The sequence below is a fragment of the Strix uralensis genome, chromosome Z, assembly GCF_047716275.1.
Source record: "Strix uralensis isolate ZFMK-TIS-50842 chromosome Z, bStrUra1, whole genome shotgun sequence".
Classification (NCBI taxonomy): Eukaryota; Metazoa; Chordata; class Aves; order Strigiformes; family Strigidae; genus Strix; species Strix uralensis.
Window position 1 is genome coordinate 35,047,040 of NC_134012.1, and position 19,642 is coordinate 35,066,681.

The 19,642-nt window shown below is 36.3% G+C and overlaps 1 protein-coding gene across 3 annotated transcripts in view; it reads right to left on the minus strand.

The window, feature by feature from the left end:
• Nucleotides 1–510: 510 nt before the first annotated feature.
• The window catches only part of TTC39B (tetratricopeptide repeat domain 39B), a 79,148-nt gene continuing 60,016 nt past the window's right edge, over nucleotides 511–19,642 (minus strand). For all 3 annotated transcript variants that reach the window (XM_074857210.1, XM_074857212.1, XM_074857209.1), the window contains 11 exons: nucleotides 19,230–19,295; nucleotides 17,463–17,571; nucleotides 16,509–16,576; nucleotides 16,362–16,421; nucleotides 15,886–16,047; nucleotides 14,729–14,820; nucleotides 14,296–14,416; nucleotides 12,036–12,147; nucleotides 8,860–8,977; nucleotides 5,462–5,578; nucleotides 511–4,429 (listed from right to left, as the gene is read on the minus strand). In XM_074857210.1, the coding sequence (XP_074713311.1) occupies nucleotides 4,333–4,429; nucleotides 5,462–5,578; nucleotides 8,860–8,977; nucleotides 12,036–12,147; nucleotides 14,296–14,416; nucleotides 14,729–14,820; nucleotides 15,886–16,047; nucleotides 16,362–16,421; nucleotides 16,509–16,576; nucleotides 17,463–17,571; nucleotides 19,230–19,295 (1,122 nt within the window). In that variant the 3' untranslated portion in view covers nucleotides 511–4,332. The remainder of the gene's footprint in view (nucleotides 4,430–5,461; nucleotides 5,579–8,859; nucleotides 8,978–12,035; nucleotides 12,148–14,295; nucleotides 14,417–14,728; nucleotides 14,821–15,885; nucleotides 16,048–16,361; nucleotides 16,422–16,508; nucleotides 16,577–17,462; nucleotides 17,572–19,229; nucleotides 19,296–19,642) is intronic.

Here is a 19,642-nt window from a genome sequence, read left to right on the forward strand (position 1 = left end):
TTTTTTTTATATTTGCTATCTACATTTCAAAAGACCCTTTATTCTCTCCTAGACCTTGACAGCTTTGTACAACCATTCAGCCTAGATCGGTTGTATAAAAAGAGTAATATGCCCAAGACAGCATATTTAAACTTGAGATCAGGCCTTTTTTGTTTATATTGTTTTGCTAAATCTCAGCTGAAGGTTCTTTATGCACAACTAGAATACAGTGCCAAATTCATCACTCTGTAGCACAAGTATAAAACGTGTTTTATAAATGAGAATCTGTTCCAATGCATCACAATGAACCTTTCTAGATGCTCTTAAAACCAGAATGTACTTCATTGCTCATCATCCATTATTCTGATCTTGGTTTTACTCAAGTACCAGATAGGAACATGTGCAAACCTCAATAGTTCAGAAGCAAATAAACTGCACCATAAGTGCAAATATAAACATTCTTTGTTGAACTATGCAGTATAAGAACATACAGAAACAAAAGGACATTAAACATTGGGATTAGTAATAAAATAATTGCAAAGTCTAAGTTGGATTTATTACAAGAAATTACTTGGCAAGGTATATTAGAAACATAACAGGATCTGATCATCATACATTTTTCTGGCTGTAAGGTGCTAAATACAGCTGCTACCCATGTGTATTAGAACAAATAGAAAACAATCTTTAATCAGCTTTCTTTTAACATGTATTTTCTTTCAATTTTTGTTGAAAAGTGGTGAGCTAGGACTTAAAAACTGTAATACAACAGACTAAACATTTGAATGATATGCACAGACGAGAAGTTTTCTGTAATATTTTCTAAGCAGACAATTCTTAACCAAAAGAGAAGATTGTCTTGTAGCCAGGTTACTTTATTATTCCTCACCTTAAAAAAAACCCCCAACATCTATTAGCAGAAAGATCAGAGGACCTTTTGTCATAACATAGCTTTGTAGAGTTTAGCCTTGCTTGCTTAAACTAAGGACTTAGCTTTGCTCTTGTATATATTATAATTCCTACTATTATCAATGGAGGTTATAGAATCATAGGTGAATGCTCAGCTTTGCTCAAAGTTTCAGCACATTATTCAAAATTCCCATGGGACATGAGCAAGTGAGGTGAAGATTATAAAAAGCAGTAAGACTAAATCAGAGTTGCATTTAAGGCCCAGTACAGTATACAGCAGGTGAAAAAAAAAAGCCTTAGACTTTTCATCTGAACTCTTAGCCATAAATCACTTAACTTAGACATAATATAGTAAATAATACTTCATCAATGATGCATTGTGTCAGGGAAATATGTGCTTCTGCAGCATTTGGAAGACAACGCATCTCTACAGCTCTACTGAGACCTATCTTAAGTGAAGGGTTACAAATCATTCTCACACATTTATATTTCCACTGTTAATAAATTGGAAAAAAAATCCAGAATAAAGCTAAGAATCTTGATCAATTGGGCTTTCTAACAAACAAGTTTGGAACAGCAGCACAGAAAAGGAAACAAGCTGTACTTGTACTTATGCTGGGGACCTCAGGACATCAAAACACTACAGAGGGTATTGCAAATTTGTTTTGATATGCTTGTTCACTGCATGAGTGCAAAAAGGCTGATCCCAAAAGAGACAGTATAACATACACAGGGCATTCATATTGACTTTGTAAGGCTGAACTGAAGAAAACAAAAATCTCTTACTCTCTCTGCAGTCAGTATCATTATCCGTGAAAAATGTACACTGTTACAGGACACTTTGTACTAAACTTTCAAAATAAATCAGCTTATGAGGAAGCTCATTGTTTACTTTTTGTTAATTTTGATTTCTATCCCAAATCACCCATAAAATACTAACTGTAAGACACTCCCCACAAAAACAAAAGATGACTACATCATGCTCCATCCTGAGAGTCTGTAGTCCTAGTCCTAACTCTTCTGTAGAGTGAATTACTGTTTGAAACACAAATTATAGAAGTTTTACCAGCAATTATTTTCACGATCTTTTGCGAGAAAATGAAGTGGTCCCATTTGATAGCTACAATACAGTAACAGGATTAAACAAAAACAATCCTAAACTGAGCATGTAAATACCCAAAGAGATATCAAAAGTATTATCTGAAAAGATAATGTACAGAATTTTATTTTTGCTGCCTACAGCTTATAATCAGATACGTTTAAATGGACAAGTAGTTAGAGAAGTCAGTTGGTAGCATATGCTAATCTCTGTTGTCAAAAAGATAAATATCTTTTGTACTGTAGCTACAGTCAATAGAATATATTTTAAAATAAGCATCTTGCATTTTATCAGTGATTCAGTGTCTCAGGTATGTAAACTTCAAATCTACATGTGTATAATTTTGCACAATAGTTTAGTTATGCATTTACAATAGGCACAAATCCAAACCAGTAAAGACAACAGACTTTGGATCAGGTTTCCACTTTGAAAGACCAGTTATGTTTATTTAGCTGGTATTTTTTAACTCCTACTTCATCTGTAAGTATGCTGCTGTATTACAGATTTATATGCAATTAAATGATTCAATTATTTATAAAGTCATAGAAGAAAGCTGTGCTCTCAGTCACCTGAGAATAACTATAGCATTTACATTATATTGACTGTTCAATTAGAATCTTTCAGTTACTCAGACACATTTTTCACCTATTTCTTTTGTTCGGTTTTTTCTTGGGTGGTCATTATGGACAGAGAGTCACATACAGGAGAATAGTTACTATGAATTTACTGTACAGAAGTAAATATACTGTCATTAATAAGATATGGAAATGGGCAAGTTTTGCAATAATTAGTGAAAGAACAGTTATTCGGTGTACAGTTAAATAAAAATCAAGTATATTCTTATTTATAAGACTAGACAGCAGAATCTGCATATATAATTGCTTGGGAAACTCAATTTAACACTGCTGCGTACATATTAGCGTGCAAAGAAAAATACATGCACTTACAAATGTATCTCAGTTTTACGATACATTTTTGGTAGAAAGTTGTGATTAGAATATGCACATTTTCTTAACTCCAAGTTTAAAAGAGGATTCACTTTTTGATGCACAATCAACTTGCATTAATATGAGTTATTCCCATTATTAGGAAAATAAATAAGCTCTACAAATTTTTATTTATTTTGGTTGGAATCCAGGAACAGAGAACACCAACAAGGGGGTTAGCCTTCAAATATTAAAGGACTGCTTCTAGAAATGAAAAGAACAATCCTTTCTCCAGATCCATGGCAAGAGAAGATGGGAAGTGATCACTTTCAGCTGTGCCAAGAATTGTTTGGGGTAGACATCAGGAAAAATTTCCCAGTCTTTCCCACTGGGAAAGACATCCTGTGTAAGTTACAAAATCTCTCTCAGTGGAGGTTTTTTTAAAAAAAACAGGTTAAACAAGTCTGTCAGGAACAATATAAGACTGTTGATTCTGCTTTAGGGCAAGAATAAAGAATACACAATCTCTTAATATCCTTAGTAGCCCTGCTTTTCTAGACCTGAAAAATATCCCCTGTAACCACTTATTTTGAGTGAAGTAGACCTGCAAAGACATTATATCTGTAGCCCTGCTTAACTTTATCTAACAGTGTAAAAATATTGCACTTCAGACAGGTTCATTTTGTTCCCAAAATGAAAATTAAGTTAAAGATGATTATTTTTTTCCTCTGGAACACAATTTTCAGTATATGGTATGCCAAATGTGGGTGAGGTTATCTGCAGATATTGCATTCTTGTTCCAGAGGCAAAAAGGTCTCAAGCGTACTGCAGAAAACCAAACCTTCAAAAAATGCAGAAATTATCACCAGTTCCACTGCATCTGTTTTCATATAAAAAAAATAAAACGTTTGCATTAAACTTTATTGCACCATCAACTTTTTTTAAAATATCCCCCATTCAAGTCAAACATTAAATTATTTGTACAAACAAAATATAAGGTCTTCTTTGAAGTATCAAGTAGATATAGTATATGCGCTATACAGAAAAAGAACAATCTAAAGTAACTATAGATAGGTTTGGGTTGGAAGGGACCTTCAAGATCATCTAGCTCCAACCCCCTCCCATGGGCAGGGACACCTTCCACTAGATCAGGTTGCCCAGAGCCCCATCCAACCTGGCCTTGAACACTGCCAGGGAGGGGGCAGCCACAACATAGATATAAGATATCTAATCTAAATCTACCCTCTTCCAGTTTAAAACCATTACTCCTCATCCTATCACTATACTCCCTGATAAATTAACACATACATCAAATCAGAGATGACAAAAAACAATCATTGGGTTGTTTCTCTTCCATAATTAAAAAAAGATTGAAAAAAGATTGTGTAGGCTATTGTATACATGAAAAGCATCCCACGTCATTCAAGGTGTTGAAGCAGGCGACACCTTCAAGCTGTCAAGTGCTGCATGAATTCTGAAGTGCAACCTGGACTCCATAGAGTATTCTTTGTAGTTGTTTCTGCAAACAATAAAGTTATTTTAAGAAAAACGTTTTTGACCTAGATTGTTTCTACTTCATACATGCGCTGAAGTACCAAAGTTAACAGCCTTCATTCCTTCAACAGGAAACAAGAGTCTGATACACAGATGAGTTGTAAGACATTTAAACCTACATCCACAAACTGAGCAGAGACTTATACCAGTACTAACAATTAAATGTCCTGATAGAACTGAATTCATGTCTTAGCAACTCTCACTTATTTAGATCCTTTCAGCAGTCCTCCCAATTACTGAAATTTGCTGTGAAAAGACAAGCTAGAAGATTACAGAAAAGAAAGGCTCTTAACTGAAAGTGTATGTTCAGCTTCAAAACACAACTCAGCCAGAGTAATAAAACATATGGAAATCACATCATGTAATACAAACAAACAAAAGCAAAAAACTACTATGTTTCTAAAAAGGGTTTTAGGAGATTGTTTCTAACTCACATTTACAACACTATTGCACGATTGGTATACAAGGGGCAAATTCTACCCCATACCACAATCTACAGATGAAGTGAACATGCTGCTCTACAGCAAATTTAGCTCTCTACTGCTCTTCTGTGGCAGGATGTGAAAGGAAAAGGGAGGTGGTCAAAAGTGTACTGGCTTTTACCCTACTCCCACTAACAACTTTAGTGCTGCAGATGTAAGCCCCACAGCTGCTCTCTGGGACAGAAGTGGTATAGATCCTTTCTCTGGACTCTCCAGCTCCATCCCATGCATGCAGTGGAGTCTCAGCATCTCTGAAGCCTAAAGGAAAAGGAGACATTTCCCCTTCATACTGTATCTTGTTTGATATTGTCCACTCCACTGTGTCTGAAGGACAGAGTTTCTTGAAATTGTAAAATTCAACTTTATTGGACAACTCTTCCAAGCCAGGAACACAGATTTCTTATTACTTTTATTTTGCAAAGGGGCTGGCAGGAATAAAAAACACATGCCTTCATTGGTAAAGTTACTCAGTCATTCTTAATCTACAGGCTAATAAAAAAAAAAAATTCACTTACTTTGCAGCTTCTATGTATCTTATTGCTTTTTCTCTCTCATCCTGTTGCTTGTACAGAAGACCCAACTCATACAGAGTGAATGGCACCAAGTAACTATCGTATTTTATTTGTTTCTCACTAGAAAACCAGAAAAATACATAAGTGGTTAATTACAACCTTTCCTCTGGTGACCAATTATCTTTTAAATGCAATCACTGTTTGTAAAAGCACATGGCCAGAGAAAACACTCTGGAACCTTTCTTATCGGTTAACTATGCACACTAATTATACCTGTAAAAAGTGGATGTAAAATACTGCCAATGAGGCCTTCTAGGAGCAAAAATTTACTCTTTCCTACTTCCTATTTGTATTGTGGCATGTTACCCAAGCTACGATGAACACAATTCCAGGACTGAGACCCTATTGTGTGACTTCAGAGTTAAAAAAACCCTAACCATCCAAAATGATAACTTGAGATAAAAAACTGTTCATTAGGTTAGGCTGTATAATACACATACTTCTTTCCCACACCCAGAATTGAGACCCCTTTACCCTAGCTTGCCTGAACAAATCAGCAGTGAGGTAAGAATATTCAACTTTTCCTCAATACAAGAAATTCTCAGAATCACTCCGGCTGGAAGGCACCTCTGGAGATCATCTAGTCCAATTCCCTGCTCAGAGTAAGGTCAGTGGCAGCAACCTGTCCAGGACTGTGCCCACCTAGGTTTCAAATATCTCCAACGACAGAGACTCCACAGTCTCTCTGTGCAACCTGTGCCAGTGTTTGACCAACTTGACAATAAAAAGAAGTTCTCCTTATGTTTAAAGAGTATTTCCTGTACTTCAGTTTGTGCCCATTATCTCTCATTCTGTCACTGGGCACCATTGAGAAGAGTTTGCCTCTTTTTTTTATTTTTAAAACACACTCCCTTCAGGCAGCCCTTTCAGGTCTTCTCTTCTCCAGGCTGAACAGTCCCCGCGCTCTCTCTGTTTCTTCTTGTATGACAGATGCTTCAATCCTTTAGTCATCTTTGTGGCCCTTTGTTAGACTTGTTCTGATATGTCCATGTCTCTCTCATACCAGTGAGCCCAGGACTAGACACAGTACTCCAGATGTGGCCTGACCAGTGCTGACAGAGGAGGAAGGATCACAACCCTCAACTTGCTGATGACACTATTCCTAATTCAGGACACCGTTGGCCACCTTTGTTGCAAAGGCACATTGCTGGCTCATGGTCAGCTTGGTGTTGACTGATATGCCCAGGATCCCCAGGGTATTTTCTGAGAAACTGCTCCCCAGTCAGTCAGTCCCCAGCCTACGCTGGTGCATGGGATTACTCATCCCCAAGGGTAGGGATTGGCACTTGCCTTTGTTGAACTTCATCAGGTTGCTGTCAGCCCATTTCTCCACCCTGTCCAGGTTGCTCTGAATGGCAGCACACCCACCTGGCTTATCAACCACTCCTCCCACTTTGATTCATCTGCACATTTGTGGAGGTTGCATTCTGTCCCATCATCTAGGTCCTTAATGAGGATGTTAAAAACTACTGGCCCCAGCACTGAACTCTGCATTATAGTACTGGTGACTGGCCTCCAGCTGACTTCATGCTGCTGATCACAGCCTTCTGAACCCAGCAATTCAGCCAATTTTCAATCCATCTTATACCCACTTACCTAGTTGAGACTTCATCAGTTTGTCTGTGAGGATATTGTGAGAGACAGTGTCAAAAACCTTTCTAAACTCAAGATAAAGAACATCCACTGTTGTCCCCTTACCTGCTGAGCCAGCTATCTCATTGTAGAAGACTATAACGATTGTTAAGCATGATTCCCCCTTCATAAATCCATGCTGACTACTCCTGATCACCCCCACACTTTTGGAAATGGTTTCCACAATTATTTACGCCACCCTCCCAGGGACTGATGAGAAGCTGACTGGCCTACAGCTTCCCAGATCCCTCCTCCTTGCCCTTCTTGAAGACAAGGGTGACATTTGCTTTCTTCTGGTCCTCAGGAACTTCCCCAACTGCCATGACCTTTCAAAGATAATGGAGTGTCACAACAACATTGGCCAGCTCCCTCAGCACTCATGGATATATACCAATGCCCTATGTACTTAGGTATGTATACATATGGTCATATGTATGTCTAAGTCTTTTCCTAACCTGACCCTTCTCCATCTATGGTAATTCTGCTTGTTCCAGATACTCTCACAGGTTTCATGGATCTGCCACTACAGAACAAGGTGAAGAAGGCATCACATATCTTGGTTTTCCCTGTTTCTTTTACAATCAACTCTGATTCTTATCTGGATAGAATAACATCAGCCAATATTGCAGAATGAAAAAGTCCGCAACAAACACTGGGAAAAGCACTTGACATTTTGAAAGCAACACTTCTAAAGAGGCACCTCATCCACCAACACAGGCCTTGATGCACAGAAAGTGTGACTTAAAATAGGGACACTGCTTATGTGATAAACAGCCTTAATGTACTGTAGCAGCCCAAGAAATGTGGAGATTAGAGCTGACCAGAATGTAGATATTTAATCTACCAGAAACCTTCTCCTCCTCCCCATGCAAAACTACCTGAAAACTTGTCTGAAGATTTTTGAGATGTCTCAGCTCTAAAAGCCTTCACTGTGTCAACAAGATTTTCAGAAACAGCATTCCTTTAACTTGTAACCACTTGAAACCCACTGCTCGGTAACTTGCAAAGTGCTGACTAAACTCACTTGGGATCTTAGAAATGGCAAGAGAAGGCAAGATGGCAAAAAAATTATAACAAGCAATAGAATTATGTGTAACAAATTATCCTTAAATAATTTTTCTAAATTATTTATTAGAAAAATGGCATATGTAAAAACTTTTTCAGTCTAAAAATTCTAATAACAACAATCAGTACATGACTCCATGTTATATAAACAAAAGTTATTACAGTAGATATGGATCTGACACGTAAAGTATTTGATAAATCCATAACACAGGACACTTAAGTTTTCAACAGAAAGCAGTAACAACAATTTCTCATCTACATAGAGAATTAACTACTGAAGTACTAAATCCTGAAAAAAAATTAGGAAATCCATATGAATTATCTTTACTTATATTAATAGTTCTGCGAATACAAAAGTAACAATTACAAGTGTATTTAGATAAATGTGTTACCATCACTTTGATTTATTTGGTCTAAACCATCACATTTATATAAAGCATATAATGTTAAACTGCTACACAAAAATACAAGCAAAGTTCTGTGGTTCTCCAACTACTTTCAGAGGTATTTTAATTACAGCTCCTTAACAGAATGCTGAAGTTTAATTATTCATATTCTAACATGACAGCTTCTATAGGAGTATCAGAAATTTCACGCAAAGCTACAAAATATAAAAGTTAGAAGTCTGTTTATGCTATTTTTACCTTTGAGTTACTTTACTGAAACACAGTTCGGCTTGCATGAGTCTTCCCAAGTGTTTCAGGCAGAGGCCCTTCAGTAACTGCAACATGCACACATCATCCATATAGTATTCACTGTGATCTAAAAGTAAAAGTGAGATACATCAAACAATTTGAAGACATAATGAAAAGGAAAATTAGATTTTCAGTAGGGAGTATGTATTCAGACTCAGGACCTTACTTCTCAGATTTTATACCTCAACACACACATAACTTTCAGACACAATTTTAAATACTGTCTACTAAAGAAGATACGTACATAACATCCGTATCTTTCTCTTTAAAGATGTAGGCTAAGAAGAAACAAGAAGAAACTGAAACATCTAGACATTCCCAGTCTTCTGTATCTGGAATTCAGTACAAAAGCATAAACTGGCATCAGTTAAAGATTTCTGTACTTGTAATATCTAAAACAGGAAGCAAAACCTACAGCGAGACTGAAACCTCCTTCACACTACGGTACCTTAATAGCTTCCCCTGTTGCAGAGCACTGGCAGACTTTCAGTAGCACCAGTATCATGAAAAGCACAAGAACATGGTAAGACTGTGTCCTGCAGAACTTTTCAGATGCATTATTTGGCAGTACAAATTCAAGAAACCATGTTTATTAGTATTTCCATAATCTCTAATGATTAAGAAGCTTCATTAATAGTGTATAACATTCGGAAAATTCAAGGAAGTTTTATGTTCAATAGGCCTAAAAATATCACGTGAAAGAGCATTTGTGAAACGATTCAGAAATATAACCTTAACAAGCATGGTCCATTTTTGTTGCCTTGGTTTACAGCATTTGCTGAGTGCAGGGAAGGAAAAGAAAGGAAAGAAAACACATATGGATAGACAGATGGCAGCACATACATTAACAACTCAGGAAGCAAAACACTCTCCCTTCAGATCATGTTGTTTACAACTAATTACCAGCTCTCTAAGGTCATGTTAATTTTTTTCTTAATAGTCTGCCAAAAAAATCCTACGTAAACAGTTCTGAAACATGCAAGACTAAAAGTATCTTAGGATTCAGCAAAGTGCTTTGCCAGTACATTCAGGCTTAATCCTGTCTGTGTTTAAACCCAGAAAGTCTCGATAGATAATAACTGACAGACTGCGCTTTTAGCGACAAGTAGAAGCGCAGTGGGTGAGCATTCTGCATTCCCTCTTGCCCGTGTTGCTAGGCTAAGGTATTGGATTCATGTGACTGTCTCCTAAAGGACTCATTCATTGAAATTACTGGGGTCAAGCACTGATGTCAGTAAAAGCTTGTCAGTCTTTAACAACTTCAACAAGTATCTCCCTGGTATTTCCCACAGGCAGAAAAGCTATTATGCCATAACACTGACAGTAAATGACAGTAAATGCAGAGGTCAACTTAATACAGACACCTTGCAGTAAATGTGGGAGAACCATCTTCTTGCAGTCCTCTATACCAGAGGAAATATCATTATCAGGATATGAAACATCCAAGAAATGAATTTTTCTTGAAGTTACAAATTCCTTTCTTCTATCTTGGAGATGATACAACTGTGGAAAAATAAGATTTCTAGAAATCCTGAGGGGGAAAAAAATAAAAATTTCTAATGTCTTTCATCTGTTCATTCTACCATCTCTATACAAAGTAAGACCACTTTCAATCCTTGACAGATTCCTTGCTGTGCCTGTTCACTTAAAGTGAATGAAGTCTCAACAGCTCTTAGAAGTCTCAATCCCTAAATGATCTTTGTGTTTAATTAACATACTTTTTTACAGCACCTTAGCAGTCCTTTAAAGCTACCTCTACTGACAGCTGTCTCTCAAAATAATATTGTAACCTTGCCACACTCTGGTAATACCCTTAATCACTTTCTTTGTGTCTCAGTGCGGCAGCAATTCTGGTAATCAGAGCCTTAATCTTATCTGAATCCACATCTTTAAAAGCGCATCAGTTTACAGATGCAAATTCCAGAACAAAACTACATTTCACTGCAGTTATTACCAAAAAAGATACAGAAAGCATAAAAACCAAATATGCTTCCAGATTACATCCTATTTGTTAACTGTGTATTTCTGTAAGAACAACATATTGGTTTTATTTCTGTTCCTTTTATTTCAGTACCTTGTGCATCTCTGCTTTGGAATGTGACAGGAAATTTACTTTACTGTTACAACTGATCAGCACTTACAGTACAAGCCTCTGGATGATACAGCACCGGATTTCCAATAGCTTCTGCCAGAACCCTCCTAGCGCAGAGCTCATGGGAACACTACTTTATTTTCAGATGTCTTGCATATTGCAACATTTTGGTTTTAACACAAACAATTAAAAAAAGGGTAAACATAGCACTTAGGGATATGGTGTAGTTGGGAACTGTCAGTGCTAGGTTAACAGTTGGACTAGATGATCTTCAAGGTCCTTTCCAACCTAGATGATTCTGTGATTCTGTAAACGTTTGAGATTTTAAAGCCACACTACTGATTTTGCAGAAAGGTAAAGAACAGCACAAAAAAATTACGGGACCCAATACAGTCTTTGCCTTGAAAATTACTCTCATTTGGTTTATCATACCATCCAGATTTTACCACTATAAATTTCTTGTATGTCCTTGTATAACTTCTGATGCACCTCAGTTTATATGTAAATCATAATTAGATGTACTTTTACATTTCATCATTAATGTTTTAATCATGTGGCAAACTAACTTTCGCTGATTTTTTTCTAAGCGTGATTAAAATCTGGGTTCAATAGAAATTATTTTTGGTGAATTACCATTAAAAAAAAAAGTTTCATGTCCAAAAAGGTAGTATTTACTCATTCCAGAACTTAAAAGAAGTCTACCAAGAAGTTCACATGATAGATGACAGCACGCACCTTACAGAACCTGATAGAGCCAGGTACTTTTGCAGTAAACCTGCTGTACTAATGTAAGTTCTGTAACTAATAACCTCACATCCTTGAGTTTTCTGTATTCTTCTGCCGCATCAAAACAGATAAACAACATATTGAAGAACCACCGCTAACTTTCATGCGGCTTCAAAATTTCCATACTCAGATTTAATAGCACATTGCCCGAGTCAACACTTACCTCATAGAACATTAGTAGACAGAAGCAAAGAAAAATGTCAGTGTTTCTTACCAGCTTATTAACTCCATCTTACTGATCACTTACTAGTTTCATTTTGTAGAGCAGTTTCTTCTTTTTCAATTGTTACCAGTAAATTTTCAGTGAGGTCTGCTCTTTTGCCCACAATTGCAAAGCCATTCCAGACATACATCATTTCCTGACAAAAAAACCAAACAAGACAAACTCATGGAACTGCATAAATATTTAACGAAAGAGTATCCATTGGAAGGCTGTTACGGAACATTTTGAATACATAAAAATACTACCTACAAAAAGTTCTTTTAAACAATATGAAAGGTTTCAAAGCCAAAACTCTCGCTGTTGAGAAGTCCATGAATAAAAGTATCTGTATGACTTCAAATAACCACTCACAATGAGTACAAGACATTCTGTCAGTTACATGAAGTTTACAAAGACAATCACATTTGCATTAATAAGTTGCATAACAGTATCTGTGCATAGGGAAGGCAAAATTACATCAAACGTGTGGGCAAAGTTAACCTAGGTTACTAAGTTTTGAATGTTTTCACACCTTTTTTATGGATTCTCTCATGTATTTTCATAGATCTTTAAAAACAAAATTGAACAGATTTTAGCACGTGATAGTTTACCATCACCCACATAACACATCAGCAAAACTAGGTATTTTAGGTTTGACTTGTGGCTTCTGCCATATGAACTAAAGAAGCAGCTGAAAGTAGTTACTTTCTACAGGACTATAGATAAATTTGCGAGTGTGTTTGTGAGTGTGTGCATGTATATACAGTATACATATAGATGCCTGCACCCAAACACACACTCGTGCATGTGTTTATATATAGATGCTATAATGTATAGACTGTTACCTTCCATATGGAGCAACAATGGAAGTAGATAAAACTTTCTGGATAAAAATGTGGTTCCAATACACGCATCCACACGCTTCCAATATAATTCTACAAGATCTACTTTTTTTTAAAAAAATTAAGGCAAATCCTGACACAAAGCTTCTCAGATGCTTCAGTACAATAGTAAGCAACAGATTTGTTTCAATGCATTAAATATTATCACATTGTAACAGAAAGAAAATGAGAGAATACACATACAGTTAATGCTAACCAATACAAAACTTTGCTGAGATCTTTACTCAATCATCGTAAACACGAGTATCATTTGTTCTGCTGTACTTGAATTGTAATTACACCTCTGAAATATGAAACCTGATGTCATTCTGAAGCTGATACAATGCATTGTGGAAATATTTCTGCTTGTATTTGTGCTGTAACTATGTGGGTTTTCAGAGGGAGGAAAAAAAAACTCGTTCCATCAAATCTGTAATAGTGTTATTGACACTACCAACTACATTACACTAGATTCATTTCAATTCTGTAGTCCTGTCCAATTTACGCTTACTGCTGTAACATTATACACTATCTTTATTTTTGCTTAACCCATGGTGGAAAAATTCTTAAATTAAAAGATACCGGATTTGACAGCAAGACCAAAGATATATACTCACAACTGAATAGCACTGTGCTGTACAAGCTGATGACAACATTATTACTTAGGTCTGTATATGTAATTGAGTATACAGTGAATTGTAAAACTAACAGATTAATTTTCTTTAGACTCCTCTTTCTATATCAGTGAGTTTTACCGTAAGAAATTTCTTCTCAAATGATGTTTTTCATCTTCAGTTGTTGCTAAATTATCCATGTACAGAAATTTTAGCATACACATGTGAACTATCATTGCTGTGCACACATAAACAGACTGTGCACTACCAATGCCTCTGCAGTTAAAAGCACGGGAAATTAGGATAGCATTAGTAAAGTATCACTAACTTCTGCACATTCGACTCAGACTCAATAAAAGAAAAAAGAAAAAAAACAAAAACCAAAATGAACAACCACTCTTTCACCAGAAGAATAGAAAGTGTAAGTACTCCTTAACTTCCTAATGAGTATGGAGGGCAAGGACTGAAATCCTGACAAATAAAGAACATGAACACATATGCTAAAAACCCATGCAGGTTTCTAGCTGAAACGTGACTTTCAGCCTCATGTGGCAACAACAATCATTCTCTGTGTATTTGAACTTTCACATGAAAAATCTGGCTCTGGTTTTGGACTGCTAGTAGTTGGTAGTATGATCCAGCCTCTAGTACATTTCACAAAAATCCCATTATATGGATGCAATAATTCTTTAAAAAAAAATTAAAAATGCAGACACATACTACCTGATAACAATATTATTTCCCTGTATATTGAATTATACTTATTTCTTTCTTATTTGAAAAGGATGAAAAGAAAACAAGCATAAATACCAAGGCGGGTAGTATCAGCTTCACTGGTTGAGAATTTGCATAGCGTCGAGCTTTCCTTACTGCAAACTTCTCAGTTGGGATAGATTTTCCTGCAATTCTCTGTTTTAGACCATCCACTTGCCTGCAAGGAGGGAAAATGTAAAACAGAAGTTGATGTACTTTTTATTTCATCTTACTTCATTTAGTAAGATTTGCTGTTTGCCTCTAAGTATAACATCTTAAATTGTTTCACAGCAGTTAGACTGCACTTGTAGGACAGGTATTTGCTGATAAAAGTAGCATTTTAAATATTCTGATGCTAAAAGCAAAGAGAAAAACTGAGAAGTTAATGGTTATAGTAGGAAGTATGTCACAAAAGACAAAGATACTCAAGTAAAAACCTTTTACATTGGACGAAAAAGACTGCACATCTAGTTGCTTTATAAATGTTTACCTGAATAAAGCTACAATGTCCTCACCAGTCTTTTTCAAATCATCCTCTGGAAGCATACATAGAATTGCTGCCTTTTGGAACACATATATTGCCTATTTCAGAAAGAAAGAGCAACATATTACCACATCTAATTTGCTGCGTTTAGTCAATACACTGATGACTCAAATCTCTCACCCCACTTGCTGCAGCGAAGTGTTTCCACTGATTCTCAGACTGTGGAACTACAGAAGTTTAGATTTTCCTTTGTCACATAATTTATGCTATGATCTTACTTTCAAAATATTTATTAATATTCTAAGTAAGTTAGAATACTAAAGATGTCTCCTGCAAAGAACAGGACAATTTATTATGCTAAGCACTTATAAAGAGATGAGGTTAAATGACACAACTATTCTAAAGTCCATTACTGTTATTATATGATCTGTTACGTGTAGAGACAGGCCTGAAAAAACACAAGAAAATATCTGAGTACTGATTCAGGACAAGTTCAATAACTGGACTTTGCAGAGAAAAAAGAAACATCCATAATTCTATTCAAGACATTTGCACTTCATGTTGAATATACTATTCTTTTCCTCTTTTGCCAGAACTGGATAAATCCTTTCCACTAAGCATAATAAATAAAAGAGTAATCAAGAAAGGAACAGACAAAAATGATGTATCAAAAATTATTTGCACATTGTGCTTGGTTCATACTTTGAGAAACATTTTTACAATGAAAAGGTAGATACCCCAACTTTTCTCGTGAGACCGTGCTTCCAGCAGCCTTCTCATTTCATGTCACAAAGCATCTGATGAGTAGATGTGCTCTCATCTGTTTATAATTAACAAACACAGGTTCTTCAGCCAAGTTTTATTAGCAAGTGTTAGAACCTGACTTGAGATGCAAGTTAACAGTTTTCCTCTCCCTCTTTTTTTTCCTCACAACTGTGGTAAGTACTGACTGTTTTTACAGGAGCTGAAGTGTTAGTTATGGCTCTGATGCTTCAGAATGTGAAACAGCCACCCAGTTAAACCTACCATTTTGGTGCCATTGTGCCTTTGCTTAGGGGTTTCAGAAGAAAGCAAAAAATTACTCTTATTGTGCAAACTGGAATGTAAATTTAACTGTGGAGAGGCTACTGGTATATCATAACAAAGTCCACCTGCCCATTTACCTTAGACCACCTGCTCTCTTTGCTGAGCAGGTCTGCATACCGATATGCTTGAAGCCAGTTCTGCTGGAAGGTGTAGCACCACATCAGTTCCCAGTAACAGAGATGATGAATCTGTTTCCACTCCTGCTGTGCTGCTATGCAGTCTTGGAACCTCACCTGTGCCTACAATGTAGTTAAGTAAGAATGATGAAAATTGGCTCAATTACAGCTCCACATGAGAGCCATGTCTAATTACAGAGCAAATTCTTTCCTAGCACCCAAATGGAGAACACCTGACTAGTAAAATAAGATAAACTTCACTTTCGGTTTTGCTTACAGAGAGAGTGCTGTAATCAATACTGACTCTGAACATGGACAGGTATAAGAGATAATTATCAGTTCAACTAAAATAAGTTACTTACTTAAATGAATTAGACACTTTTTCCCCAAGTTGAACACTGAACAAATAAAAACCTAAAAAGAAAAAATGGATTTACCTTTTCAAAATTTCCTTTCAGTATATCTATTCTGGCAGCATAGAATAGAATAATGGAACCCTTGAAAGGAAATGAGAAAAATACCCAGTTACTATTTTAAGCTTAGGGAAATACATTGGTGTTATAAAGTTTGTTGAGGATACACACATTTGGAAATTTCTGGAGGTAGGGTTCGAGGAGACTGTCTGCTTCCTGAAGGTTGGCTTCCCCCGTACCTAGAAAACATAACAAAGCAACCTCAATGTACTTAAGAAAAATGAGTTTCATAGATTAAGATTTCAGTTTTCAAATCATATTATGGCTAGAATAGATTAATGAATGACTGCTTTTATGCACAAGCAAAATTATTTCACCATATTGTGTTTCTATAAAAATGAATTCTTGTCCTGAAGGTACAAAGTGCTTTTAAGACAGTAAGTGTCTGTAAGTAGAAATAGAATAGAATATATTAATATTCTTTAAACTGTTCCATTATAGAGCCTAGTTACATTTTTAAATCCCTTTAATTGCTTTAGCAAGTTAGGAAACCATTCCTCAGCTGCCTCCTTTCCTAATTTTGAGCTCACTAATGAAGTACAGGTGATACTGAAAGAAATGAAGTTCTCCTTAATTTCCTGATGAGCCTGAGAGACAAGGACTAAAATACTTCCAAACTAAAGAATGTGAAAATATATGTGAAAGATGCATGCAGAATTAATGGAGAATTTTAGCTCCATGTGGCAAAAGAAAATAATTGTCTACATTTTTAAACTTCCAAGTAAATTGCTTGGGAATACGGACTTCTTTATGGAGATCGTTTTCACAATATCTGATGTTAATTTATGGATAAGGACTTGTCTGAACTGAAGTGTTTTGTGATATTTTGCTGTTGCATGTTGACACAGCCCTGTAAATGGAACAAGATGTTGGTATAACGGTATCTACTCTCCCTGTTTCTGCAGACATAGCTTTGTCAGAGATACTAATTTCAGATCATAACTAAGGATACAGCAATCTCCTGTTACAAAGCTAACTGGCCACAGCTTAGAAATGCGGTTCAAAAACATCACAGTATCTATCATAATGTGTAGCATGACTGAACAGCTACACAGTGGGTCTCACCAAGGATTAAGGAGACGTAAGTATGATAAACCAACAGGGTGAAAGTACACAGAATGGCCCTCAAACTGCTGCCAGATGCGCCTTCCCGTAGTTGACAGAGGCCCCACTCCTAAGAAACATCACAAACACATGCAGAATTAACTATCAGTATACAGAGTTACTATAAATAATTTCTGGCTCCCCCAAATCCAGTTTTCCTTTTTAGATGTATTTCTTAATTCAGCACTTTGTTATCTCAGATCCAACACAGCCTTCTACCAAAACAGTTCTACCACAGCTGACAGCACTCAGCAAGGAAAAGATTAAGCTAACACTGAATAAAATTACCCATGCATTTCAGTGCTCTGGTGAAATGGGAACACCACACAGATCATGCAGACACACAGGTCTACATTCCTTCCCCACTATACTCTGGCTATGAGTCTTTCCGAATAACATCTTTAAATCTATGTTCAGTGAGAACCTCTCTCAACTGTTCCAGTGCTACTTGTTGGCAAGAGTCTTCCTCTACAGAAATTCCAGGTTATTCTCAATTCTCTTCCATCAAGTTGGCTACTGTTTTGAGGTTCTGATCAAAATATTAGCTCTGCTGACACACTAACTTCTGGATACCATTTTCAGAAGCTACAATGGAATTTTTGTGTGCTAAAAAAAGGAATCCAGATTCATGGAGACTTATTCAGTTCTTAACACATGAAACTTCTTCTCAGCCTTTCCAGTTTATGCCCATTACATGACAGCTTGACTGTTTGGGGGATTGTTGAGATGAGCTCAGAGCTTCCCTACTCAAGAGCAGTGGCTTTTCAGAAACATATCAGATTTCAACAGTTTTGCCTCAAAATAAATATTATCTTAAAAGGAGTTTTATTGCATAGCAACTTGATGAGTTACAAAAGCATTCAAGTACCATACAAAACAATGTGGTAACAGCACAAAACTGTTTGTTCTTTTCCCTTCAGCTTTCATTGCCTTTTCAGTCAGGGCAAAAATGTGTATTATGCAAGAGCTTCAGCATGAACCAAGTCTTTCACAGGAAGAAACAGAATTAACAGATCTCTACTGAAGTCAAATTTTACATAAGCAGAACCGTATCTGTGGATAAACTAACAGCAATAATACCATATGGTGACTCATTGTCTCATTAACACCTTAAAGTTTAGTTATGTATAATTCTGTGGGTTGCTTTGGTTGGTTGGTTGGTTGGGGTTTTTTTTATTCCCTATGGGTGCTAAAAGGAGTTTTAAAGGAGGTCCTTAGAAAGCACAGCTAGGTTTATAAAAACAAGGCCATGATTACAAATACTTTTCTCAACCATGAGAAAAAAATGTACTGAGATTCCACAGTGACACACGATATTCAGAAATTCCCTCTCCCAAAGAAGTAAGCTGGGAGTGTGGGGGGACAAATGTAGAACTGTGACTCTCCCCTCAGTTACTGGTATGAGGAACATTAATTTCTGACTGTATAGGCTAGAAAAGAAAGCTGATGTCCTCTCCTTAAGGATCAGCAAAAGGAAAGGAAATTGCAATTTGAAAACACCCTCTGAAGCAGACAGGTCATCTCCTATGGTTATTCAAGATCAGGATATCACCATATGTGCTTCTATGCCTGCATCACCTAGCCCACTTCTCATCTTTTTGACAATACTAAAATACTGATAAACAATACAGATCATTATAATTTTAGTGGGAAATATATGACGTTAAATCCATCCAATTTTTATCCAAGAAAAGCCTACTTTATAAAAACGAATATCAGATCCAATACCCTATTGCCAGAAAATCCAATAAATTCTAAAAGTCGGAGGATCCTTCCTGGTAAAAGTGACAGCATCTGAAATACATTTCAAACAAAAGTTAGATCAACAGAAATTTATATACTTATTTAAAAAATGAAAACCACTATAAACTTGAGCCAAAAATGCCAGCTACTATATTAAATGCCATTACACATTGGTGAAAAAGAAAAACACAAAAGTACTCGAAAATCGACATCCATAATCGACAATATACAATCAGTTTGCAGATTCATGGGAACTCAAGACTTTTGATGATCATCCAGTATGGAAACAGCAAGACAGAATCTAGCTGTGCTTCTTCAGATTACAGATTTTTCTCTCTTTAGCTGATCAGAATTGTTTGAAAATTGTGAGTCATTTGGAATGAAAGTATTATCTATTT